The 26584-nt window shown below is 41.7% G+C and overlaps 1 protein-coding gene across 9 annotated transcripts in view; it reads left to right on the top strand.

Moving 5' to 3' along the window:
- The window catches only part of Lin54 (lin-54 homolog (C. elegans)), a 58607-nt gene that overhangs the window by 8343 nt on the left and 23680 nt on the right, over positions 1 to 26584 (top strand). For 4 of the 9 annotated variants that reach the window (NM_001346583.1, XM_017320848.2, XM_011249429.3 and 1 more), the window contains exons 2-4: positions 6442 to 6494; positions 11976 to 12099; positions 16466 to 16608. In NM_001346583.1, the coding sequence (NP_001333512.1) occupies positions 6474 to 6494; positions 11976 to 12099; positions 16466 to 16608 (288 nt within the window). In that variant the 5' untranslated portion in view covers positions 6442 to 6473. Of the gene's footprint in view, positions 1 to 6441; positions 7158 to 11975; positions 12100 to 16465; positions 16609 to 22373; positions 22473 to 26584 lie in introns of all 9 variants that reach the window. The other 5 variants (NM_172714.4, XM_006534883.4, XM_006534884.4 and 2 more) reach the window with 2 other exon arrangements.

The raw sequence follows: 26584 nt of genomic DNA, 5'->3' as shown, positions 1-26584 counted from the left end.
CACCCACCTTACATTGATAGTTATTTGCAAAGCCTGCCATAAATAGTGGTAGAGTTATTCCATTGTATCCCTTCTCCACGTTTAATTTATTCATCTTTCAAATGTCTACTGAGAGGCGTTTGTGGTGGGCCCTAGGGTGAGAAGGTATGGTGGTGAGAAGGTGAACTCCTGTTCCACACTCTAAAGAGCTGGGGTGGGGGTGGAATCAAGCTATAAACGAACAGACAAGAACTCTGCAGTGACAGTGGATGCTGTGGCTGGGGTGGAGTGCCTCGTGGTGATGAGGGCTTTATTTAACAGGGGGCTTTAGTGTCACTGAGACAGTTGGAAATCTTTAGACTTTGAGTTGAGTGACTGCTTGGACTTAAACCATTCAACCATATTCAGCAGTGAGGGAGTGAACCTTGCTTGACTCCAGCTGTGGGGGAGTGAACCTTGCTTGACTGACTCCAGCTGTGGGGGAGTGAACCTTGCTTGACTCCAGCTGTATACGTTTGCCTTTAGATGTTAGGATACTTGTGCTAGGAGCTGAAGCTGCCAGTAGCATGAGGATTACACGTTACTCTGTACACTGACTGTAACTCCTGTGCAGGTGAAGCAAACTGGCCTTAGCTTCCTTGGCCTGTGAAGATCCTCTTTCCTTAGAATAGATGTCAACATTGATAAACACACACACCAGCACATAGCTTCCATTCCTAAGGGATAAAATTAGGGGATGAATCATGTAACTAAAGGGCCAAACCCTTTGCTTGCTATGCTCATAAGCTTTAGAGAATTTATTTTAGTGAGGTAAGTATGCCCTGCATGTGACCAGAATGGAAATCTATAAGGATATGAGGTGTTCTGCCGCCTGCTGAATGTTTTCTGAGGTGTCCTGGCTCTGGAACTTTGCACAGTCCCTCATTACTTACAGGCTGGCCCTACCAAATTAGACTGTTGTTAGAAGTTTGAACAACTTGTTCAGAAAGGCACAGACAGGCTTCTGTAACTAAGAACTGCAAGTGGGCATTCTCTCTCCCTGTGCCCTTTTGCCTCTCCCCCATTCTTCTCTTACTTCTTTTCCTTCTTCTCCCTCTGTTTACCCCATTATGAAGCAGACTCAGGCTGGCTCTGGAATGGCCTCAAAATGAAAACCCTCTGGCCTCCCAAGAATTGGAATTGCTAGCATGCACTACCATGCTGTGCTCTTCCAGGTCCTGTGCTTTCTGAAAGCAGAGCTCCCTTTAAAGCATCAGAGACAGAGTGCACAGAGACACAGTAGTCAAAGCCACCGTCACATTTAGGAACTTGAACACCCTCTCTCAGTGGTCGCTAAAACAGTAGAGCAGTTGGCTTTTCGTTTTTTCTCATTCAGCAAGTTGCTTTGCTTTTGTCCTTGCTGTAGATGCCAGGTTCGCCTGGCACTCAGCTGACTCTAGAGTTCTGGGGTTACACGAGTAACTGTACCAGCATGCCTGGCTAAACATAAGTGAGGATGTGGGCTCTTCAAATAACGCTCAAAACCAGCCTGACCTAACATTTATGGACAACTCCCTTCTGTAACTTCAGAATGAGTGTTCAAGTGCACAAGTGAAATGTCCACCAGGACTGATCATAACCAACTCACAGCTGTCTTAGTTCAGATTATGGGAATTCTAGAGCTATCTTTTGGCAACAGAAGAGTTAAACTAGAAATTGATATAAAATACATAGAACATCTCCAAATGGTTAGGTATTAAGTGCTCTCTACTATTATCTGTGAGTGGAAGATGAAGTCCCAAGGGCTATTGAGGTGAATACATAATAGTAAACACTGACCTTGGTGGAGGACATTTAAAGTAGCACTGGCTCCTCTTGTTAGGTTTTTCTTTTTCTTGTCTTAATGGCTTAGTTAGGTAGAGAGGGCTTGACCGGCAGTCCTCGTGCCTTGAGAGCTTTAATGCTGGGAGCCCGTGTGACCTTCAGCATGTCTGGGTTGTCCAGTTCCTTGCCGTTTGAGTATTTTCTTGACACTTTGGGGGAAGAAGAAAACAAAACTGTGTAGTGCTCTGAACCACAGCTTGAAAAATTATGTCTTTCTGGAGAAGTCAAGATAGCACACATTTAATTTTACAGGCATACTTTTAGAAATGTAATTACAATATCAAAGATACCCTCCGGGGGAGAAATAACACTCTGGGCTTCTGGGCTGGGCTGCTGAGCCCTGATCCTTCTGGGCGGGGCTGCTGAGCCCTGATCCTTGTTGCGGTTTTAAGATTCTGGAAAAAGAAGGTCAGGTCACACCTGAAGCCCTCAGAGGATAGGAGGTAAAGGTAGCACTTAGCTAGGTAAAAATGAGAATTGAAACTGCCAGCCAGGTTAACTACGAAAAAGGGGTAGAAAACAAAACACCAGTGGGAGGAATGAAGAGAGGGCATTCCTACAGAGCCTACAGATTATTACACATAACTTTAATTACATATACACTTACATATAATTATATAGTGCTGATAAATTTGGCAAGAAGAAATAGACAAATTCTTTAGAAACAGAAACTATCAAATACTGAAGGTGAAACAGAGAGAGTTGATCAAAGATATCAAGTTTATAGGTTTTAAAAGCCTTTTTGTAAGCTAGGAGCAGTGATTCCTTTCTATAGAAGCTTGGCAGGCTGAAGCAGGGTCCCTGGAGGCCAGTGTGTACAAAGTGCATATAAGACCTTGTCTCTAGAATCAAAGCAAGAGAAAGCTTCCGATAAGCTATGTGTCTTCACTGATAAATTCTAAGGAACATGGAAGAAGGAAGTAGACAGTTCTGTGCACACTTTTCCTGAGCAGAGAATGTACCCACTTCGTTTTTATCAGGCTAGCATTATTTCCAGGTAGATGTTACAAGAAAACTACAGACCAATACCTTTCATGAATGTAGACAACAATGCTTGTTAGCAAAATATTAACTGAATAAATCCAGCAGTTAACACAAAGGGTAATACATGATGGACTGAGAATGTAGAACTGGATTGGTAATAAAAATTAGTTTAACTTGCAGACTAAAGTAGAAAACCATCTAATTTTTTGGTAGTTATAGAAAAAGCAAATGACAGAATTAAATGTGTGTGTGTGTTGCTAGAAATTGAACATTGGGCCTCATATAAACTAGGCCAGCGTTCTACCAATAAGTTATGTTTCCATCCTTGCCCCTCTTTTGAGAGTGGGTCTTGATATGTATATAGGTATTAATCGCCCTTCTGTTGCTGTGATAAAATACCATGACCAAAAGCGACCTAAAGAACCTTCGGTTTATGGTTCCAGAGCAAGACTCCACTGTGGCAGGGAAGACATGGCACAGGAACAGGGGAGCTGGTTGTACACATTCCCTCCATTTACAGGGAACACAGAGGGCAGGAAGGAGGATGTGGCTGCTTGAGGAAGCCTCAGCATCCTTCTTAGGGACGTGCTTCCTCCTGTAAGGCTTCACCTGTAAAAGTTTCTATAATCTCCTGAGCAGCCCAACAGCTGGAGATGCAGTGTTCATATGTGAGTCTGTGGGGGCCACTAATTTAAACCACTACCCAGGTTAGCCTTGAACTGACAATCCTGCCTCCACCTCCTAAATCTGTAGGTTATGCACATGAACCTCCATTCTTGAGTTCATTTAATTTTTTTATGGTTGTATTCATTTTTACTTCATATGTATTAATGTCTTGCCTGTGTGTATGCCTGTATACCACATATGTACAGTGCCTTCAGAGTCCAGAAGAAGGCATCAGATCTCCTGGGACTGGAGACAGCTCATATGGTCCAATGCTTTTTAACTGCTGAGCCATTTCTTTATGTCAAGTTTTTTTTTTTTAATTTATTTTGTTTGTTTTCTTTTCAGAATAGGCAAGATGGTTTTGCTGATAATGGTGCATTTGGCCTACATTCAGTCCTAGTGATTGACATGTTGGAAGGAGCCAACACTCGCCCTTTGCTCTCCGTTCGACTCTACACTTATACCACTGTACTTGTCCAGCACCCCACAAATGAATCCATACATCTGTATTCATTTACATATCTGTATGTGTGTTCAGATGATCATTTGAAAGAGTGAAAACAGTGAAAGCTAACCCTTTCAGCTTGTTAAAGGAAGCCTGAGAAACCTGCAGAGAAACAGATGATACCAGGAAGCAGGCAAAGATGTCTGTTTTCATTCTGTTAAGTCATCATTTTGTGTGACATCACAAGTAAATATAGAAAGGCAAAGGAAATACAAGGTGTGCAGATTAGAAAGGAAGATTGGAGCTGGGCGTGGTGGCGCACGCCTTTAATCCCAGCACTCGGGAGGCAGAGGCAGGTGGATTTCTGAGTTTGAGGCCAGCCTGGTCTACAAAGTGAGTTCCAGGACATCCGGGGCTATACAGAGAAACACTGTCTCGAAAAACCAAAAACCAAAAACAAAAACAAAAAAAAAAAAAAAAAAAAAAGAAAGGAAGAATTGCAATTATTACTTGCAGACAAGTATTGATGAACGTTTTCAGTAATCTACATTGCAAGCTACTACAGTGAATAAGTGGGCTTAGGATGCAGGGTACATGGACAGTAATCAAAACTCAATCCTATCTCAGTGTTAATGATAGACACTTGGGAAGTAGGGAACATCATTTATAATAGCATAAAAACAGTACTTAGGGGTAGACTGAGCAGCATCAGAGGCATACACTTGGAGTATGAAATGTTGATGGGTAGATATGCTGTTGGGAGCCTACTCTGGGGTCTTTGCATTTCTGTATGAGCTACAAAGGGAGGCGGTGGCAGCTCTGTCTGTGTGTGTGTGTGTGTGTGTGTCAGACAGACAAAAAGCTTTGTCTCAGACTCAGGACTCTTGTGTTTGGAGGATGAAGCAGTAACTGGTACTGTGTTTCCTTGCTTGCAAACAGCCTATTTAAAAAACCAAACCTCCCACCTGAATTTGGGCTTTGGCTTCTGAAAAGGGGAAGGAAGGGTAGGGTTCTTGTGGGCTAGGTTACAGGCTGTGAAAGATTTTCTGGGCAATGAGTACTCCTCTGTGAGGTAGACAACTTGGGCAAGAGAGTTTTACCTGATAGATCATATTTAGTGGCTCAGCTGACAAGTGGAACCGACTAGATGATGCTAGTTATTGTACACACTCAAGCCCATGCCCTTTGCTGAAAGGCAGTGCGAGTGGCTGCTGAGTGAAGGATCCCTCAAAACTTGGAGTGTGGGGATTTCCACAGGGTGGCAGTGAGGGAGGGTATGGAGCTGTGTGTTAGTGAAAACCGCAGGAGTTGGTTGGGCTACAAGAGGAGTTCTTAGGATTGGAAGAAATGCCAAGGTGTGTTTATTAGTGTGGAGCCACTAGCTCCATCTGTGTCTTGACCTTAAGACCAAAGTTCATGCCTATGCGTCTGTGCCCCATTTTGCACATTGTAAAGAAGAAGAAAAAATCACAGTTGAACTACTGTAGGTCAGGCCCTTCTGTGGTATTTACCCGTGGCATCCGAGAATTGCAGCGTGGGCCCTTCCTCACATGTGTTTTGAGACTGATCTTTGCTGTTGCATTCATTACTAGCTCCCTTCCTGAGATTAAAGGCCTGGCTTCTGAATCTTAATTCCTTAATTCTACAGCGTGAGTTCCAGGACAGCCAGGGCTACACAGAGAAACCCTGTCAAAAAAAAAAAAAAAAAAAAAAAAAACCAAAAAAAAAGACAGGCTGTGCTAGGAGGTGAGAGGATACTATGTCTCCAAAAGAAGAGAAGTAAGAGTTGCTGATTAGGATCTAAGCGATTTTCGAAGTTCTCTGAGCAAACAGTAGTTTCCTGGTTCATGCCATACTGTCTTTATTACATGCTGATACTGGACACCACTCCTTTGTTGGAAGTTCGAAAGGATTTTTAGGGAAAAGTATTTAGGCTGATTTGTTCATAAGCTAAACTTATTTTTTTCCTTGATGGGGGCTGGTTGTACATTATTTATTTTTTATTTTATGTGTGTTTTGCATGCATGTATGTATGTACACTGTGTGCATGCTTGGTGTTTGTAGCAGTCAGAAGAGGGCATTGAGTCACCAGGAACTGGATGGAGTTCCAAAATGTTCTGAGCCACCATGAGAGTGCTAGAAACTGAACCCTGGTCCTCTGCAAGAACAACAATTGCTCTTAATTGCTGAGCCATCTCTCTAGACTTATATAATCTTGAATAGTTTCTTCTTTGATACTTTAAATGGCAGAGGATTTGAAAATCTTTCCAAAGAAAAATTCCTCTATAAGAAGCTACTTGATTAGACTTGGGCCACATAGTCCATTTGATCTCCGTGAAGTGGATTCATCTAGAAACCCCTTTACTGTTTAGTGGATGTTTATAAGTAGGGTAATGCCATTTGTAGATAGGTCATTGATACATTTTGTTATTTACATTTTTCTTGAGTGTATTTTTAAAATCTGCTTTAAAGCCTGGTAACGGGTTTTTCCGCTTTTCTTGCAGCACCTGGGCATCTCTCTAGAAGCGGTGCGATCATGGAGGTGGTGCCGGCCGAGGTGAATAGTTTGCTTCCAGACGACATAATGGACACTGCTATAACGTTAGTGGATGAGGATAGTATTGAGGCTGTAATTGTGTCATCCCCAATTCCCATGGAGACAGAGCTGGAAGAAATTGTCAACATAAATTCTACCGGTGACTCTACAGCCACGCCCATTTCCACGGAACCAATCACAGTGTACAGTAACCACACTAACCAAGTTGCAGTGAATACCACAGTTTCTAAAGCAGATTCTAATACCACAGTGAAACCAGCATTTCCAAGTGGCCTTCAAAAACTTGGTGCTCAGACTCCTGTGACTATATCAGCCAATCAGATTATTTTAAACAAAGTATCACAGACATCTGATCTTAAACTTGGCAATCAGACCCTTAAACCAGATGGACAGAAGTTAATATTAACAACTTTGGGCAAGTCTGGTTCACCAATTGTTTTAGCACTACCCCATAGCCAACTACCCCAGGCTCAGAAAGTTACAGCTCAGGCCCAGCCAGGAGATGCTAAGTTACCACCGCAGCAAATTAAAGTAGTTACCATTGGAGGGAGGCCAGAGGTGAAACCTGTCATTGGTGTCTCAGCACTGACCCCAGGAAGCCAACTGATTAATACTACAACTCAGCCCTCTGTGTTACAGACCCAACAGTTAAAAACAGTACAGGTAAAAACAAAAAAAGGGCATATTACTTAAAGTGCATGTTAAAAAGTTAAACTGATGCAAAGTTGTATTTATAGGGTTGTTAATTGCCTAACTTTTAATGAATTCTTTTCAATGTTTTAAGTAATTGTGTGGATTTGTTTTGTTGTTAAACTTGATATGTCTAATGCTCATGAAAAAATTTCACCAGAGAACTTATAGCAAACTAAGTTTTGGTTTACTTTCATATCGTATATTTATAGCCTTTTATGCATTTTATACATACTGGTAGTTTGGCTACAGAGTATTATTTTGCTGGCATAAAGATGCCCAACTTACTGCAAAGCTATCATAGCAGTCCATCCTTTTTTCTTTTTTCTTGGTTGATTAATGACCACAGAGTAGGTAAACCTTGCTGTTCTGAGAATCCCGTGGAGCCACAGTGCTCACAGGGTTTGTCTCTTGTTTGAAACTTCCTGTCCATCCCCACTGTTCATGTTTGGAATGTGAGGAAGACACTGACTGTAACGGCGCAAAGTGCACTGTGAGTTGGACTGCTGGGTTTCAGTCACCTCCGTGGTAGCCATAGGCTGTGGGACCGTGGCTAGTTTGCTCTCTCAAGTTTTTACCTTAGCTTAACATGGCTTCTTGATCATTTAAAAAAAAACCAAAATATAGTGTTATATACGTCTCAAAAAACATCACGGGCCCTTCAGAATAGAACTTAATAATACGAACAGTATAATAAAAGATCATCAGTGGGGGTGGGTGGGTAAGGGGGACTTTTGGTATAGCATTGGAAATGTAAATGAGCTAAATACCTAATAAAAAATGGAAAAAAAAAAAAAATCATCAGGGCATGCATGAAATTTTTTCAGTCTTTGGCCCCAAAAGCCTCTCTAGGCCTTACAGCACTTAGACATGCAGTGATTTTGTTAGAGGGAAACCACAGTACATTTCCTGTTTGGAAGAGTTGTCTTTGAAAAGAAACCAGATGGCAGCCAGTCGTGCTCCCCCTTAACCTTTAACCCCAGCTCTCATGAGGCAGAAGCAGGCATATCTCTGGGTTTAAGGCCAGCCTGGTCAACAGTGAGAGTTCCAAGACAGCCAAAGCTATACAGAGAAACCTTGGGTGTGGGGTTGGGAGGAGAAACCAGAAGGCATGAGACAAAGTAACAAAGAGAGGCCTGTAAGGAGTAGGAAAGATGGGAGAGCTGCTTCCTCTCAGCTGACATTTGTGTTCAAGTTTTGGCTATTGCTTTAGGAAAGAATTAGAAGCTATTCTCATGAACTTTGTGTTAAGAAGGTTACACTTTGTCAAGCCTTGCAACCTGCTGTTTCCTTCCTCTTCCTGTTTACCAGTTGATGCACCTTGCTTCCTCATGGTTGTCTCCCTCACTTTAATTGGTTAACCTTTGCTGAGGCTCTCATGAATGAGATCATGTCCCTTATCACTGTGAAGCATCCAGTCCTGAGTATATTTAGACCTGTTGTGATTGGCCATGGTGATGGCTCATCATGTTCTCAGGGAACAGGTGATAGAAACCAGAATGCCATCTCTTCACTTCTGAGAGCAGTGTAAAAACCATCCACTGTTAAGCATTGACAATAAAAGACTCGGGTATAATACTCATTTATTCTATTGTTGTTGGCTTTATCAAATCTGATTCCATTTGTCTTGTTTATACCAGAGCTGGGCATGGAGGTGCGTGTCTTCTGCACTCAGGATAGTCTGTGATAGTCTGGTCTATATACTGAGTTCTAGGGCAGCCAGAGCTCCATAGCGAGACGCTGTCTCACACAACTCAGAAACAAGCAAACAACTAACAACAGAAAGCCAAAGAAATCTATTGAGAATATTTTCTAAGTATACAGTTCATTTTTAGGTAGCTCAGATCTTTCTAACTCAAAAGCAACTTATGAAAAACTTTGAAAAAAATAAGTTAGTAACTACACATCTATGGTTTTCTACATTAGGCCCCATGATATTTGGCTTCTTTTGAGGAATTTAAGTATACAAATCTACCCCACCCATAGTCCACAGCATTGTTGTTATTTATTATTATTATTTTGGTTTTTTTTTTTGTTTTTTTCGAGATAGGGTTTCTCTGAGTAGCCCTGGCTATCCTGGAACTCACTCTGTAAACCAGTTTGGCCTTGAACTCAGAGATCCGCCTGCCTCTGCCTCCCAAGTGCTGGGATTAAAGGCATGTGCCACCACTGCCCGGACAGCATTATTTTAAATTTAGTTAGAGTGCTGTAGAAATGGCTCAGCGGTTGAGAGCACTGACTGCTCTTCTAGAGGTCTTGAGTTCAATTCCCAGCAACTGTATGGTCGCTCAGAACCCTTTGTAATGGGATCCAATGCCCTCTTTCTGGTGTGTCTGATGACAGCTACAGTGTACTAATGTACACAAAATAAATAAATCTTTTAAAAATGTAGTCAGAGTACTGAGGCTGTTAGAGTATGGACAGCAGGCAAGAATAAGGGAGCTCCATTTTCAAGTGTAATGAAAACGGTCACTGTGTCACAGGCAGCGATAGATAGCGGTCCTCAGGATAGCAGTGTAGTTATCCTTAATTTCAAAGAGCTAACCATAATAAGTAGCTAGCAGTCTAAGCAGCAGAGCTCCTTAGTGACCCCTGAGTGTGTCCCACATGATGATGAAAGTTATTCGATGAGTTATTGGCTGACTTTTCTACCTTATTTGTAAGGTTTCTTTTTGTTTTTTCATTTTGACTTAATCTGCTTATATAAATTTATTGAAAATGACTCTTTAAAAATTTCTAAGTTATTTGCTTGTGTATTAGGTATTGTGTGTCTGTCTGTCTGTCTGTCTGTCTGTCTCTATCTATCTATCTATCTATCTATCTATCTATCTATCTATCTATCTATCTATATGAATGTTTTACCTGAGTGTGTGTGTGTGTGTGTGTGTTATATACCATGTGTGTTCCTAGTTCTTGGAAAGTGCAGAAGACATCAGATCTGAGTCTGGAGTCGCAGAAGAGCTGGATGGGTGCTGGGCTGGGAGCCTGGGTCGTCGGTGAGAGCAGTAAGTGCTCCTAGGTTACTGAGCTTGTGCGTGCCAGGCAGGCACTCTAGCAAACGAGCATAGGCCAGGCCAGTTCCCTTCCATTCCTAAGCTACCCGAGAACAACAGTAAGTAAAGAATCATTTTCAAGGGCATGCACAGTATCACATAACATAAGAACAGGTGTGGTGGTCAGGTGTGTCTGTGACCCCCATGCTTGGGAGGAGGTAGAGGCAGAGGAAGAGACTGAAGGAGGTCATGGCCAGCTGGGCAATGAGAGGCCTTTTTTTTTTTTAAAGAAAGAAAACCTATGGTTTCTTAATGGATCTGGAAATCTTTATTTTTAGCAGTGCTAAAGGGACAACTACTGTAAGAACAAATGAGAGTGTTCATTTGAATAATTAATGTGCTTTTGGTTCCATTGTTTAGATCATTTTCCTGTTTGCTAAGTGTATAGCACATGATGGTGAAAGTCAGGAAGAGGGGAAATGCTTTGAAGTCTTACTTTCTAGCTAAGGGTCTGTGTTTCTAAGTCTCTCCACCTCTGTGGTCACTAACTCGATGTGTAGACGTTAAAATGTGTAGAAATTCTACCTTGCTTTAGAGCTTTACTGAGCACACTGGGGTATTTCCCTTTGTGTCTCTAGCGTATACCAACTTTCTAAAGTAGAGTTCATTTACTCAGATATTGTCATGGTTTGCAAGCTGAGTGTATTGATACCACCAGTGGATTTCTTGTGAAGAAATGATTTTATCTTGTAGGTATTTGTGTTACTGATACGTTCTGAGTGTAAGAACGCAGCACTGTGAGCATAACTGTGTGCTGTCTGCAATTTGAGCACATAAAGCTGGTATTCAGCTGTGATCAATTCTGTTTCTGATGTATTGCTAATACTCATGTTAGTCTTGTTTATTTATGTGAGTCACCTCCAGTAATAAACAATACTTCAGGGTCTCAGTGTACATATCTGCCAAAAGATAAAATCTTTAATGTTCCTCACACACTAAGCTCTGAGTTTTATGCCAGGTAAGTTTCTGCTCCTGCCTTTTAGCAGAGAGGTCTTTGCATTTGGTGACAATTGCAGTAGAAAACCATTGAGCTTGAGTATGGTGGCTGTACCTGTAATCTCTACACTTGGGAGTGAAGGTCTGACATTAACTGGGTCAGCTCTTCTCCTGGTGTGTGTGTGTGTGTAGCTCTAAGTCTGCTTAGCATGGTAGTTCTTATCTGTAATCTCAGTATTTGAGAAGCTGAGGCAGGGTTATTACCTTGAGTTCAAGACCAATTTGCAGTTCTTAGCTGATGAAAGAGAATGTATCCCAAACATGTAAAAAAGAGAGAGAAAGAGAAAAGAAGGACAATGTAACTGTAAAGTTGTAATTTACATTGGATTCCAGGTAAATGTGGTCATGTGTATGTGTGCAGCAGTGCCTCATTATTTGTACTGTATTTTTAAAACTCCTTCTTTTTATTATTGAATAGTCTAGTTGGAAAACTAATATTGTGTGTCGACTCTCATTATTAAACATTATTACTATTAAACTTTACTGTTTTAACCATCGGTGTGTTTCAGAGAGACTAGGGATTTATTGGAAAGTAGAGGTGTAAGGACACGTGCGCTTATACATAATGATCATATTAATATTTTGGTGAGTGGATTTATTTTAAATGCTTTTTACTTTAATATATAGATATACTTGCTAAATGACCTGACTTTACTGTACTACTGTGTATGAATGAATGCTGTCTCATTTTACTGCACACATGTTTTGTGGAAACATATCTTCATGGTTATTTATGTTTCAGATTGCTAAGAAGCCTCGGACACCAACCTCGGGTCCAGTGATCACGAAGCTGATTTTTGCAAAACCAATTAATAGCAAAGCAGTTACAGGACAGACAACTCAAGCATCTCCACCCGTCGTCACAGGTTATCTGTCCTTATAGTTTGTCAGCTTTGTGTGTGTGTGTCTGTCCTAGATTTAGAAAAGGTTCTCGGTCACTTTAAAATGTTTTAGCATGGGCTAGAGAGATGGCTCAGTGGTTAAGAGCACTGACTGTTCTTCCGAAGGTCCTGAGTTCAATTCCCAGCAACCACATGGTGGCTCACAACCATCTCTAATGGGATGCCCTCTTCTGGTGTGTCTGAAGACAGCTACAGTGTACTTACATATAATAAATAAATAAATCTTTAAAAAATGTTTTAGAATAGTTATAGCTTATTTGTTTGGAGTTTTGTACTCTTTTTTTTTTTTTAATTATTGAAATCTTTTTTTATTCACTATATTTTGATCATGGTTCCCCAGCTCCTCTCCAGCTCCTTCCACTCAGGTCCTCTCAGATCCTCTCCCCACAACTCCAGTCTTTTTTCTCTCTCTTAGAAAACAAATAGGCTAACCAGGACAAAGAGTAAGACAACAAAGAGGAAGCACAAGAAAAACACAGATTCATACATTGAAAAAACAAAACCTATAAAAGCACAAAAAAGTGGGGCTGGAGAGATGGCTCAGTTGTTAGAGCACTGACTGCTCTTTCAGAGGTCCTGAGTTCAATTTCCAGCAACCACATGGTGGCCCACAACCATCTGTAACAGGATCTCATCTGTTTTCCTGGTGTGTCTGAAGACAGTGGCAGTGTAAATAAATAATTCTTAAAAAACACACACACAAAATAATCATAGTCCAGTTTCTCTGGCTTCACATGAAATTCTTTATGAATGGGAAATTGTCATATTATCAAATACTTGTTATCAAAATATAACAGAATCTAAGCTTTAGTGTGTCTACCAGCACTCACCTTAATGCTACCCAGTTTCTTTTTGTTATATACTTTAAAATGTACCATTACAGGTAACTGTATCACTTCAGATATGTAGATTTCAAATGCTCTGTTAGGATGGTAGTAGTTCAGTAGAAAGGTTGTGCCTCAGGCCTTGATACCAGTTTACATTAATAGAAAACAACAACAAGATCCCCAGCTGTACAGCTCTCCCTGACTGTCGTGGACTACTGTCATGGGTGTTGTTGTTCAGTCGTTGGGTCATTTATGGCATTTTGCAAGTTAGTCCTGGCGTTGCCTTGTAATTGCAGACAAAATGCTCAATATCTGTTCTGTCTCTAGGATTGTTTGCACTAAGTTTAGTTTGCAGAGGGGGTGGGAGTCAGGATCTTGCTCTATAGCCCTGACTAGCCTGGTGCCCATTCTATAGCCCGGGCTGGCTTTTGACCTTACAGTGGTCTGCTGATACAGCCTCCCTAGTGCAGCTGATGCTTTTTCAGAATCTGTTAAGATTGTTTCTTAATTGGAGATTTCTCATTGAAGATGGATTTACCAATGTATACCTCATTTCTCTAAAGTACAGATTTGATCTTGTCACATCCTTGCTTAAAATATTCTTTGCTTGATTCATTTCTTGGCTTGGACCTGTCAGTATTAAGTTTACAGAGAAGAAGGAAAGACCTGACCTCTCCAGGGTGTCATCTGACTTCTACACGCACCTGGCCTGTGAACAGCCAGACTGGGAACACGCTAAATGACGAGATAGTAAAAATAAGAGGAAAATCTAGCAGAGTCCCTAGAAAACAAAAGCAACAACAAACCCCTGGATTCCAAGTGTGTCATGAAATATCCCAATGCAAGCTGAGTGTAAGCTCTGATGTGCCTTCGAGGGTTTGTGGGGCTCACAGGGCAACTTGAGGCAGTCTCCTCTCTCCCACCACGTGGGGTTTGGGGTCTTTGCCTCAGGCCTGGCGCAGGCACCTTTACCCACAGAACTATCTCAGCAGCCTTAATAGACCTCGGGAAGAAGTGACGCATTTACAGATGGAGCCTATTTGGGGTATCCCGAGCCCAGCGAGGGATCCAGGGGACCTAGTCATTAAATGGAATCACTTTCCACTGAGGGAGAAGGGAAAGCCTCAAGCATGAGACCATCATACTCCAAGCTGACGTTAAATATTGTAAATAGTAGTCCTTAATATAAGGCTTGTAGGCTGGGCCATGACTTGGTGATAAAGCACTTGCCTAGAGTGTTAGACTGTAGAGTGTTTACTCTACAGTAACCTAGGCCTCTACCCCAAAACAGTGAAATCTGCAAACAGGAACATCGCCTGGCACCAATTCTTAATTCCCACCCTGGGGCACTGACCATGTGGCCATCTTGTCCAGTTCCTGAGTTTAGGGTGCTCCACACCTCACAGCCCCTCAGCTGGCCCACTGGGTAGCTCACAGGTCCGCGGCTCCTATAAGGGGCTTCTGCTTTCACTTTAGTCCTCCCCTGAGTGCAAGGGGATGACCTCCAGTTGGTCTAAAGGCTGGAAGGCCCCCTCAGCAGACTCGTTTCCCAGGGAACCCCAGCTCACAGTGGCCAGCCGGCAGCACACTGCCGTTGTTGTGGTAAGGAACACAACACACAGTAAACGGGACGCCTTGTAAGATAAAAAGCAGGAAGGAAGGAAGTCTGCTTTTTCGTTTTCTTCCATACTTATAATTTGCTTTAAAATTTAAACGATTATTGTGTTGGTGTGTGGAAATCAAGGCCAACTTTGAGGGTTTGTTTGTCTGCTTCCTTTCTGGGGTCATCAGGTGTGTGTGGGAGGCACTTGCCCCTGAGGAACCATCCTGCCAGTTCTTTGCTTCAGAATGTTTGCTCTGTTTTGAGTTCATTTTAAGTGCCCCCCCCCCCCAGTATTAATTATCTTCAATAATTGAGATTGCCTGTAAGAGTTTTTCAAGAGTTTGGAGAGGTGGCTCAGTGGGTAAGAGTGCAGCTTGGCTCCAGCATCCACATATGGCAGCCCACAATAGGCCCTAACTCCCGCCCTCCTAGGCCCCAGGGCACTGCACTCACTTGCACAAACCCATTCTTAGACACACACAAGGCTGGAGGTGTAACCCTGTGGCAGCAAACCTGTGAACACGTACACATGTGCATATAGTTTTTACTTTTTAAGGAAATTCACTTAATGAAATTTGATTACATCTTCAGTCAGCTTGAACAATCATTAGGTCTTGACCAGTCTCATTTCATAAGCCTTCATCCCTTCCATCTGAGTATTGTTATAAAGCGATTTCTGATAGTAAGTATTTACCTGTAAACATCTCAGCCTTAATCTATACCATAAGTAAGTATATTTTTAAAAACAACCATTAGCGTGTCAGTAACCACAATAACTAGTGACTTTAATGGTAGTTCCTAAATAGTATAAAATAGCACTGTTAAATCTCAGCTTAACTGAAGTAATTTAAATGTTAAATACTTAAAGTAATAGTGTTTTTATTATTGACTATGCTGTTTTCAATTTTAAAAAAGATTTTATTTATTTTATGTATATGAGTACACTGTAGCTGTCTTCAGACGCACCAGAAGAGGGCATCATATCCCATTACAGATGGTTGTGAGCCACCATGTGCTTGCTGGGAATTGAACTCAGGACCTCTGGAAGAGCAGTCAGTGCTCTTAACCACTGAGCCATCCCCCAACTCCGTAAAGAAACATTTAAAAATTACTTTAAAATAGTTTTTAAATGTTTAAAATGACATTGATTGTTTGTGTACAGTCACTTGTTTGGGTCAGAGGCCAGCAGAGGGCATCAGATCCCTAGAGGTGAAGTACAAAGAGCTGCAGCCTCCTGATGTGGGTATTGAGAGCTGACTCTGGTTTTCTGGAAGAACAGCATGTGATCTTAACCACGGAGCCACCTCTCTGGCCTCAGTAGCTGTTTTGTACGGGTCTGCATGATTTTTGTTTTGTTTTTTGAGATAAGTCTTACATATTCCTGGCTGGTTCCTCTGTTGCTGAGAAAGTCCTTGGATCCTCAGGTGTCCTATCTTGCCTGGTTTATGAGGTGCTCATGGCTCCCTGCATGAGAGGCGAGCACTCTGCCAACCAAGCTGCCCTCCCTGCAGAACTGTTGGTTTTAATTTTGCTCTACATGATTTAAGTTCAAATAGGAAGATAGCTGTTGTAAGTGTAAAAGTACAGAGACGAAGAAAACTTGGGGCCCAAGTCCTGAGTTGTCCCAAGCGCTCGCTCTCACTTGCGCGCTCTCTCTCTCTCTCTCATTGATATTACCTTAACTATGGTTCAGGGGGCACTGCTAGGTAATCTAGTATTAGGTATTATTAAGAAGCTTTGTTTGGTGGTCCCTATCATTCATTAGGGTCACACTGGTGTCTCTAAAGTCATATATTGATATATATGAAACTAAAATCCTTATATAGAGAGATCATCACTGTGTAAATTTTTTTAACTATTACTAAAACTCCTCAGCTGACGGGTTCCCTCTCATTTGCAGGTAGGGTTCTTTCACAGTCTACTCCTGGAACTCCATCAAAGACTATAACAATATCAGAAAGTGGTGTGATTGGATCAACTTTAAATTCGACAACACAGACACCAAATAAGATAGCCATCTCACCTTTGAAGTCGCCAAATAAGGTAAAAAAAGAAAATGAGCCCCAAATGCCAAATATTGTGATTGATTCTTTTATTGTCTTACAAGTAACTTCAAGTACTTTAGTTTTCATATATCCCTAAGCAGTTATCAATAGGTACTTGGTGAATATAGGATTAATTTACTAATCAGAATTTTTTTTTTTTTTTTTGCTTGTTGGTTTGTTTAGGACTGACTCTACTGTGTAGCCTTGGGTGGCCTAGGACCTAAAATCCTCCTGCCTCTGCCTCCCCAGTGTGGTTTCTAGGCATGATGATCCAGGACTCCCAGCCTTGTTTTTTTTTGTTGTTGTTGTTTTTTTGTTTTTTTTTTTGTTTTGTTTTGTTTTTTCGAGACAGGGTTTCTCTGTGTAGCCCTGGCTGTCCTGGAACTCACTTTGTAGACCAGGCTGTCCTCGAACTCAGAAATCCACCTGCCTCTGCCTCCCGAGTGCTGGGATTAAAGGCGTGCGCCGCCACCATGCCTGGCTCCAGCCTTGTTTATTAGTTTGTTTGGTACCGGGGTTTTGACAAGTGCTCTACCACTGACCTCTGCTCTCAGCCACAAGCAAGGGGTTTTGGCTAGTGAAGATTTTACTTCAAACACTTGGCAACAGAGTGATCATTGGTGACTTTTATGGCCTGTATGAATATAAATACAAGTTTTTAGTGAAGGATATATATGATGTAGTTAGTTACTCTTCAGTTAGTATTTAGCAATATTACTATTTGGGTAATAATAAACAGATGTCGTGAGTTTATAGTGTAACATGCTAAAGTAACTATGTATGGCAATGCCAGCTCCCGATGGGTAACACTGAAGACTGGAAAAGGATGTCAGGCATGCTAAGCACACTCTCAGTGTAAACGAGGCAAGTGTCTAACTTACTTCCCTGAGACTCACAATTATCATTATGCCAACGTAGAAAAGCATACAAAGCAGGTATATTATAAAAGTCACAACTTTTTTTTTCTGTTAGACGCCACCCTGTGTGTCTGGAAATACACCATCTCCTTGTCAGCTCCCTCCTTGATTTGTAGCTATTCATAAATAAAACCACATTGGACGTTTGCTCTCTATAATATATAAATATGATATCATACAGCCTATTAAAGTTGGCATCCAGATACAAAGTGGTATGTTCACATAGATGGTGTTTTCTATAACCGAGTGGACTCAGCTTTTTGTCTCATGCTTTTCACACACGGGGCTGAAACCTAGAAAGATTAAGGTTTTTATCTCAAGAAGTTCAATCCGAACATTAGATGGAAGCATTAGAAGCTCTTTGCAGAATTTCAGTTATTACAGGTAGACTGATACCTCTGTGTGTGTGTGTGTGTTTGCTACTAAGATTTATACAGAGAAGGCTATTCTTTTGTTTTGCTTTACTCTGTCTTCAGAGTCTTTCTATAGAGCCTATGCTGGTCTCAAACTCCAGGCCACCTCCCAGCCAGCTCTCTAGCTTACCCTGACTAATCCTGGCATGATGTCCTACCATGTGGCTAGATCTGCCTCTCTCTGCTCGGCCCTGGTCCCCCTGTTCACTTCTGTGTCTGCTGGCAAGCCTCTTGGGTCCCATTTCTTCTCCTAGCATCTCTCCCTATGTAGGCTTGTTGACAACTTTGTTTTGTAACACTTCCGACAGTCCTCACTCTAATGTCACGGCTTCCGTTGTAGAACATCAGAATGTCTGCTTTCTCGGTCCACTTGACCTGCATTTGTCACTCCCTGGAGGACAGAGTTCTTCTATTGCATTTTCTAAGTAATCATGAATTTCATAGGTGTTTATTAGACATTCAAACAAACACTGAAGTCATGAAGGGATGTCTTTTTATTTCTCTTAGCTTTAGGTTTTACCAATTGTATCCTCGTTTTTTCTTGCTTCCAGTGTATGTACCTTTTGATCGGAAATCATAGTATTTCTTTTTAGAAATGTTCATTATGGTATATTTCAGTTTCTTAAGCCCAGCATCTTAATGTGCAAAAACTAATTAATTCAAAAGGCAGAGAGTGGGGGCTGGTGAGATGGCTCAGTTGGTAAGAGCACCCGACTGCTCTTCCGAAGGTCCAGAGTTCAAATCCCAGCAACCACATGGTGGCTCACAACCATCCGTAACAAGATCTGACGCCCTCTTCTGGAGTGTCTGAAGACAGCTACAGTGTACTTACATATAATAAATAAATAAATCTTTAAAAAAAAAAAAAAAAGAGTTTAAAAAAAAAAAAAAAAAGGCAGAGAGTGATTACATGGAAGTTCCAATGAATACTTAAAATCCCTGATAATACTCAGCTTCTACTTTGGTAACCCCAAAAATAGTATTCTCATAACTTAAAAAGGAAAAAAATTCCTTAAGATTCCATGTATGAGCACAGTGTTAAATACCTACTCCTGATACTTGTTCAATTCTGTAGATCTGAGTTAACACCCAGTAAGATGAAATAGGGGATTAAGATGAGTATGAAAAGTTATCACAGTCCACTCATTAACATTAATATCTGCTGAGAGACCAAACATTTTGGGTTTAGACTCCATCTTACAGAACCTGATCTAAGGTTGAACTCAAATTAACTAACAGGCCGGTACCTAGCACCAGTTTCCAGGTTACCTCCCAACAGATCTGCACCCCCAGGTTACAAGCCCGCCCCTGACACTTCACTTCCTGACAACCACCAATCAGGAGGAAAGCAGAAGTCAAGTTTATGGTTTGGCTCTAGCACCAGCCAATTTTTTTCTTAAAGATTTATTTATTATATACAAGTACACTGTACACTGTAACTGTCTTCAGGCACCCCAGAAGAGGCCATCAGATCTCATTACAGATGGTTGTGAGCCACCATGTGGTTGCTGGGATTTGAACTCAGGTCCTTTGGAAGAGCAGTCAGCGCTCTTAACTGCTAAGCCATCTCTCCAGCCCTCAGCCAATTATGTTAAAGGCCATAATGACACCTCACCGCACCCCAGTCAGATGTGTGTCAGGCTAGATACCTAATTCTTGCCTTTATAAATGCTTGCCTGAAACTAGGCTCAGGACTCCAACTTTGTGCTGTGTCAGGGTTGGCAGGAGAGCCCAAGCTTGGGCTTGAATAAAGAGACCCTAATGGGATTGCAATTGCAATTGGAATTGGTGATCTTTTGGGATTCACGAACATTTCCTGACACAACATATAAAATACCACAAAATAGTGAGCACAGTGGAACATTGGAATTAAGGTTTACTTTTTACAAGATAGCTGGCCATATGGCTGGTACGTGTTGTTTGCTCCTGGACTGGGGATGTAGCTCGTTGATCCAGTGCTTGCCCAGCTCACAGGAAGCCCTTCCTTCTGTTCAGTCTGTAGCAGAGCATAGAAGTGGGCGCAGTACATACCTTGTAACCTCAGCTCCTGGGGAGGCAGAGGCTCGTGGCCACCCAAGTCTCAGTTAAACATTAGCTTGAGATTCATGTCTTAAGAGAAAGATATGTGTGTTTGTCTGCCACTAGCGTTCCTTGTTCCCAGTGTAGAAATTAATTTGGTGTTGGGAATTGAACCAAAGGTATCACATGTTCTGAGCCTGTGTTTTGTCACCAAGCTGTATTCATCCAGCTTCATGTAATCAGTGGTTTATAGTTTTTATTGTAGAACTCTTTCACTTTTCTGGTTAAGTATATGCCTCAGTATTGTGGGGTTTGGTTTTGTGTGTTTGTGTTGGTGACTGTTGTGTGATGGCTTTCCTGATGTCTCTCTCAGATAGTTCTCTGCTGTTGCTTTCCAGCAGGACTGTGGCTTTTAACTGTTGATTGTGTGTCTTGACACTTGAGGACTTTGTTGTTTACCATTAGCTTTTCTGCATATCATCTACCTATAGTAACAATCTGACTTCCATATTTCCAGTAGAATAGTGTGTCTTTCTCTTCCCTGGTTGATTTGTGTGAGACTTGTAGCACTTTTATTGAGTAAAAGTAGTGAAAATAATCATTTTTTTTTCTTGAGATTTTTATAAAGTTCTTCCTCATGAGTAGGATGCTAGCTGTTGGAATTTTGGATATGATCTCACATGATTGAGTATGTTCCTTCTGTGTGTAATATGGTCTCACATGATTATGTTCCTTCCAAATGTGTAATTTCTTGAGAGCTTTATCACAAATGGTTACTAAGTTTCATAAAACTCCTTTTGTGTCTGTTGAGGTGAACATGTGGTTGGCTGCACTCTACTTGCTGATGAACATGTCGCTCTTTGTGCCTTACTTTGTAGTCCAGCTTGTCTTGGAGCATTGTGTAGCCGGGGTTAGCTCCCAGCTCACAACAGACAGTTCTCTTCTCTCAGCCCCTGTGCTCTAATGGTGCTTCTAAGGTGTTTGCTGTTGCTGTTGTAGTTGCTTCATGGTTATGGGGACCTAAGTCAGGTTTCACTCTTGCTATGCAGACGCTGTAGTAACGACCTTGCTCAATTGACTAGTATTTTGTTGAGGATTTTTGCATGTTTGTTTGTCAAATATACTTGTCTTTAGGTTTTTTCTTTTCTCTTTTTTTGTTTGTATTCTTTTTTTATTTTTGGTTTTTTGAGACAGGGTTTCTCTGTATAGCCCTGGCTGTCCTGGAGCTCACTCTGTAGACCAGGCTGGCCTCAAACTCAGAAATCCGCCTGCCTCTGCCTCCCAAGTGCTGGGATCAAAGGCGTGCGCCACCACTGCCCGGCTTGTTTTGTGTTCTTATTTGATTTTGGTGTCAGAATAATATTGGCCACATAGGATAAGTTTCGAATAATTCTTTTGTATTTTTTGTACTAATTTAACCAAAATTGGTGTGTGTTGCAAATGTTTTAGTTGAAAGTTTTGTGTGGAAACTCTCTGGTCTTTGATGGGAGAACCAAAGAAAGGAGTTGATGCTGATGGGGCAGCTGACTCAGCCTAAGGCTTGGTATTGGTCTTTCCGCTCACAGGGCGGTTCCTGTGTTCAGTGGCCTGTGTTTCTTACCAGTTGTTTTTGTTGTGTTGTATAGTTGTTCATAATAACTCCTGATGGTCCCTTGCATCCCTGTGATGGTGGTCGCAGTCCCCCCTTTTACCTGGGCTGGCCTCATCCTTACTGTAGTAGCCAGAATAACCTGGAGTCCTCTTGCCTTGGCCTCCCAGATGTTAGGGCGTGTGCCTGTGAGTCCATAGTTGCTTCTCTCCTCCTGTCATATGGGTCCTGGGACTTGAGCTCAATCTGTCAGGCTTTGGGTAAGCCACCTTGCCCACTTGTCTTCAGTCTCACTCTGTAGACCAGGCTAGCCTGGAATTCCTTTCAAGTGTTGGAGTTACAGGCCTGAGGCACAGTGCCTGTGTGTTTTGTTTTTTCTTTTGAGACAGGGTGTCTCTGTTACATAGCTCTGGTTATCCTACAACTTGCTGCCCCTGCCTCCTGCGTGCCAGGATCAAAGGCATGTGCCAACACACCCAGGTGTCTGCATTTTTGTCTCTGATTTTATTTGAGTCTTATCTTTTCTTACTCTACCTAAGCATTTATCAAATGCTTTTTTTTTTTTTAAGAAAAACCAGTTCTTTTTTTTTTTTAAATTAACTTTTGTAGCTTTTAGTCTCTTCATGCATTTATTTTTGTTGTGATCTTTGTTATTTCTTTCTCCTAACCTAGGATCTGGTTTGTTCTGCGTTTCTAGTTCCTTAAAATGTAACATAAGTTGTGTGTTTGAAATCTTTCGAGGTTTTTAATGTGATATATTTCCATTTTCATTGTTTCAAGGAATTTAAAGCATTTTCCTCTTGGTTTCTATAATCTGTTATTTCAGAACAACTAGGCTGATGTGGTGGTGCACACCTGTGTATAATCCCTATATTTAAGAGGCTGAGGCAGGAGGATAGAGAAGTTCAAGGCCAGCCTGGACTAAGTAAGTAGTAAGACTGTCTCAAAAAGTAAAATAAAAGAAAGAGAATACGTTTTAAGTTTTTTATGTATTTGTATAGTTTCCAAAGTTTTATTTTCTTACAGATTTTTAGTTTTGTTGCATTGAGGTTGGAAAAGACTCTAGGTGTGACCTCAGGTTTACATTTTGTTGAGCTGTATTTTCAGGACTACGTGGTCTGTCTTAGAAAATGTTGTACATGGTAATAAGAAAAGCATGTAATTTACAAGTCTGGGGGAAGTGTTGTGTTGGTGTCTGTTAGGTCCTTTTGGTCTAGGGTGCAGCTTAACCGATGCTTCTCTGGGATTTCTGTCTGCTGCTGTGTGTGTTCCTGGCAGTCGGGTGTGTAGTCCTTCACTGTTTCTGCACTCTAGTCTGCCTCTTCCTGCTTTAACACCAGATGACTATATATTGATTTTTGTTTTCTTTTTGCTAAATTAACACTTCATCCTTTGACTCCTTGATCTTTTTTTTTTTTTGGGTTTTTTTTTTTTTTTTTTTTTTTTTTTTTTGGTTTTTCCCAGACAGGGTTTCTCTGTATAGCCCTGGCTGTCCTGGACCTCACTTTGTAGACCAGGTTGGCCTCGAACTCAGAAATCCACCTGCCTCTGCCTCCTGAGTGCTGGGATTAAAGGCGTGCGCCACCATGCCCGGCGACTCCTTGATCTTAAGACAGTGGTCTTCCCTGTTTCTCTTTACCGTTTTTTTTTTTTTTTAATTGAAATCTATTTTACTTAATATAAATATGGCTACTCCTGTTTCTTTCGGGTTGTTTGCTTGGAATATCATCTTCTTCCCCTTTGTGTTCTGTGTTAGAAGTGAAGTGAGTTTCTTCTGAGCAGCTTGCAGCTGGGCCTTGTTTTTTCATCCAGTTAGTCATTTCAATAGGACAGTTCTGCATTTAAGGTTGGTGCACTTAGGGAACCTGTTTTGTTGTTCTGTTACTGCTTGCCTGTTTCTCATTCTCTTACTCTCTTCCTTTTTAGTTAAGTATTTTATTCTAGTAATGTGTTTTGATTCCTTATTTGGTCTCTATTGAAGAGTATTGTTTTGTGGTTACCATTAGGCCTACAGTAAAACTTGTTTTGATTATAACAAACTGTTTTGAAATGATGTCAGCTTAAGCATATGGAAAGTCATAAAAAGGAAAAGTTTGTAACTATACTGTTAAAAACTGTTCCTGGCATGGTGGTGCATGTCTTTAATCGTGTACTCTGGAGACAGAGGCAGGCAGAGCTCTGTGAGTGTGAGGCCAGCCTGGTCTACATCGTGAGTTTAAGGCCCGCTAGAGCAGCTCCGTAGTGAAACCTTGCCTCAAAATGAATAAATCTTTATCACTGGGGCCAGGACAATGGCCAAGCAGGGAAAAGTCTTTGGTTTGATCCTCAGGACCCACCTGGGAGAAAGAGAACTGGCTTCTTCCCCAGGTTGTCCTCTGATCTCCATATGCATGTGATGGTGTGTGCATGTATGTGCATGTATGTTTATATCACACAAGTAAATAACTGAATGAAAAACAATGCATCCTCGTACCTGGAGACTGAGACAGAGGGATTGCCACAAAATTAAGACCAGGTTAGCCAGGGCTACAGTGTAAGACTGGTCTGCAAAACAAAAAAGATATGGAGGTGTTATAGAAGAATTCCATGGCTAGAAATATACTTAACATTTCTCTCTCTCTCTCCCTTCCTCCCTCCCTCCATCTCTCCTCCTCTCTCTGACCCTCTCTCTTCCCCTTTCTCTCCCTCCCTCTCCCCATATGCGACATCCCTTACCCGCCCCCCCCCCATGTGTGTGTGTGTGTGTGTGTGTGTGTGTGTGTACTTGAGACAGTCTCATTTGATATCTCTTTCTTGGAACTTACTTTGTAGACCATGTTGGCCTTGAATTCATGGAGATCCCCAGCTTTTGCCTCCTGAGTTCTAGGATTAAGTGCAATGGCACAATAAATATTTTTAAAGGGTATAGAATTTTTTTTTTTTTTTTTTTTTTTTTTTTGGGTTTTCGAGACAGGGTTTTTCTGTAGCCCTGGCTGTCCTGGAACTCACTCTGTAGACCAGGCTGACCTCGAACTCAGAAATCCGCCTGCCCCTGCCTCCGGAGTGGTGGGATTAAAGGTGTGCGCCACCACGCCCGGCTATGGCTATAGAATTTAAATGCAGGTTTACAGAGGAAAAGACAATAGACATATTTTTGGCTGCTATACATAGTTTGTGTTTCAAAGACTACAATGGATAATCGGTTAATTATCAACATTACAATTGCTCTGAGGCAGGAGGAACTGGCATTCAGAACCTGTCTGGGCCAGTAGGGAGACCTTTGTCAGAGAAGGGAGGGAGGAAGTTGGCTCTTAGGTTTAATTGAATGCACTTTAAAAAATGACGTAGCCATTTATATTTACATATGTGAGTACACTGTAGCTGTCTTTAGACACACCAGAAGAGAGCATCAGGTCCCATTAAAGATGGTTGTGAGCCACCATCTGGTTGCTGGGAATTGAACTCAAGACCTCTGCAAGAGCAGTTTGTGTTCTCAACACTGAGCCATCTCTCCAGCCCCACCATTTATTTTTAAATGCTACTAGTAGACTAGAAAATGGCTTTAGGCTATAATCTATAATTGGCTTCCAGACTTCCAGTGGGCTGAGAGAGAAAAAGGCACAGGGAAGGCGTGTAGTATAGAAAGGCTTCTTCACAGGACTTGGTGAGGTCATACAGGTACATGACTGCATTTTACTCCAAGGGAACTGAAGATATAGCTGGCTTTATGCTTAGGAAGTAGAAGAAAACACAGATATTTTACATGAAAGTGCTACATTCACGTGTTAATTGTCGTTGGTTAAGCAGAGGGCTGGGAGCTTACACACTGATAAAGGACTCCTGTCATAGGAAACTATTATGCTTTAGTTGTCAGTGGCTCTCCGGTCTGTGGTTTTGTGTGTGCTCTCCCGACACTATGGGAACAAATGACGAGTTTGCAGTTGGTGGTTGACACAACTGAATGCAAGCAAAATGCTAAGTACTGAAGTCATGTGCTGTGCTGTGGCATACGTGACATGACGCAAGAGTACAGGGGGAAGAGGGAGAGCCCTATCGTAAGTAAGTGGGTTCTTAGTGTTGGTGGCTGGTTTGCCACTAGTGTATTGCAGTTGGCTTGTTTATGCGTCCTAACAATTGCCGTGCTGTAAATTAAAATGTTATTTATGAACTCATTTTCTTTATTTAGTTTTGTTTCTGATACTTTGCCTGCATTTATGTTTGTGAGTGCCCAGTGCCCTCAGGGGTCAGAAGAGGGGGTTGCATCCTGTGCTGCTTGGTGTTTGTCCCTGACATAAACTCAGACAGATATGGGAAGAGGGACTCTAAAGTAAGAAGCGCCTCCATAAAATTGGCATGTAGGCAAGTCTGTAAGAATTTTTCTCTTTTCTTTTTTTCTTTTTGAGACAAGGTGTTTTTTATATAGCTCTGTCTGTCTTGGAACTCACTCTGTAGACCAGGCTTTCAGGAATCTTCCTGTAGGTTACCATGCCTGCCTGTAAGGCATTTTCTTGATTAGTGATTGACATGGGAGGACCTAGCTTTCTTGGGGCGGTGCCACTCCTGAGTGGATTTAAGAAAGAAGGCTGACATCATCAGAGAAGATTCCTCTTGCAACGGATAGTAACAAATATGGAAACTCACAGACAGATAGTATGCAGAGTGACTGTGTTTGGAGTACTTAGTTCTAAATGGGATGTCTCCATTAAATCTCCTCCCCTCAGGGCTCAGGGAACCCTGCAGAAAAGGAGGGGGAAAGATTATAAGAGCCAGGAATGTAAGAGGCAGAGGGGATGGAGGACACCAGGAATTAAGACTCCCTAATTCAACATGATAAAAGCCCACACGAACTCACAGAATCTGAGGCAGTGTGCACAGGGCCTGCATGGGTCTGCACCAGGACCTCTGAATATTTATTATAGCTTCCAGTTTAGTGTCTCTTTCCCTTTCCCTTCCCCTTCCCCCCCCCCCTCTCTTTGTTTCTTTGGTTTTTTGAGACAGGGTTTCTCTGTGTAGCCCTGGCTGTCCTGGAACTCACTTTGTAGACCAGGCTGGCCTGAA

This window comes from Mus musculus, chromosome 5, assembly GCF_000001635.26.
Source record: "Mus musculus strain C57BL/6J chromosome 5, GRCm38.p6 C57BL/6J".
NCBI classification, from domain to species: domain Eukaryota; kingdom Metazoa; phylum Chordata; class Mammalia; order Rodentia; family Muridae; genus Mus; species Mus musculus.
This window is presented reverse-complemented; position numbering and strand designations above follow the sequence as displayed.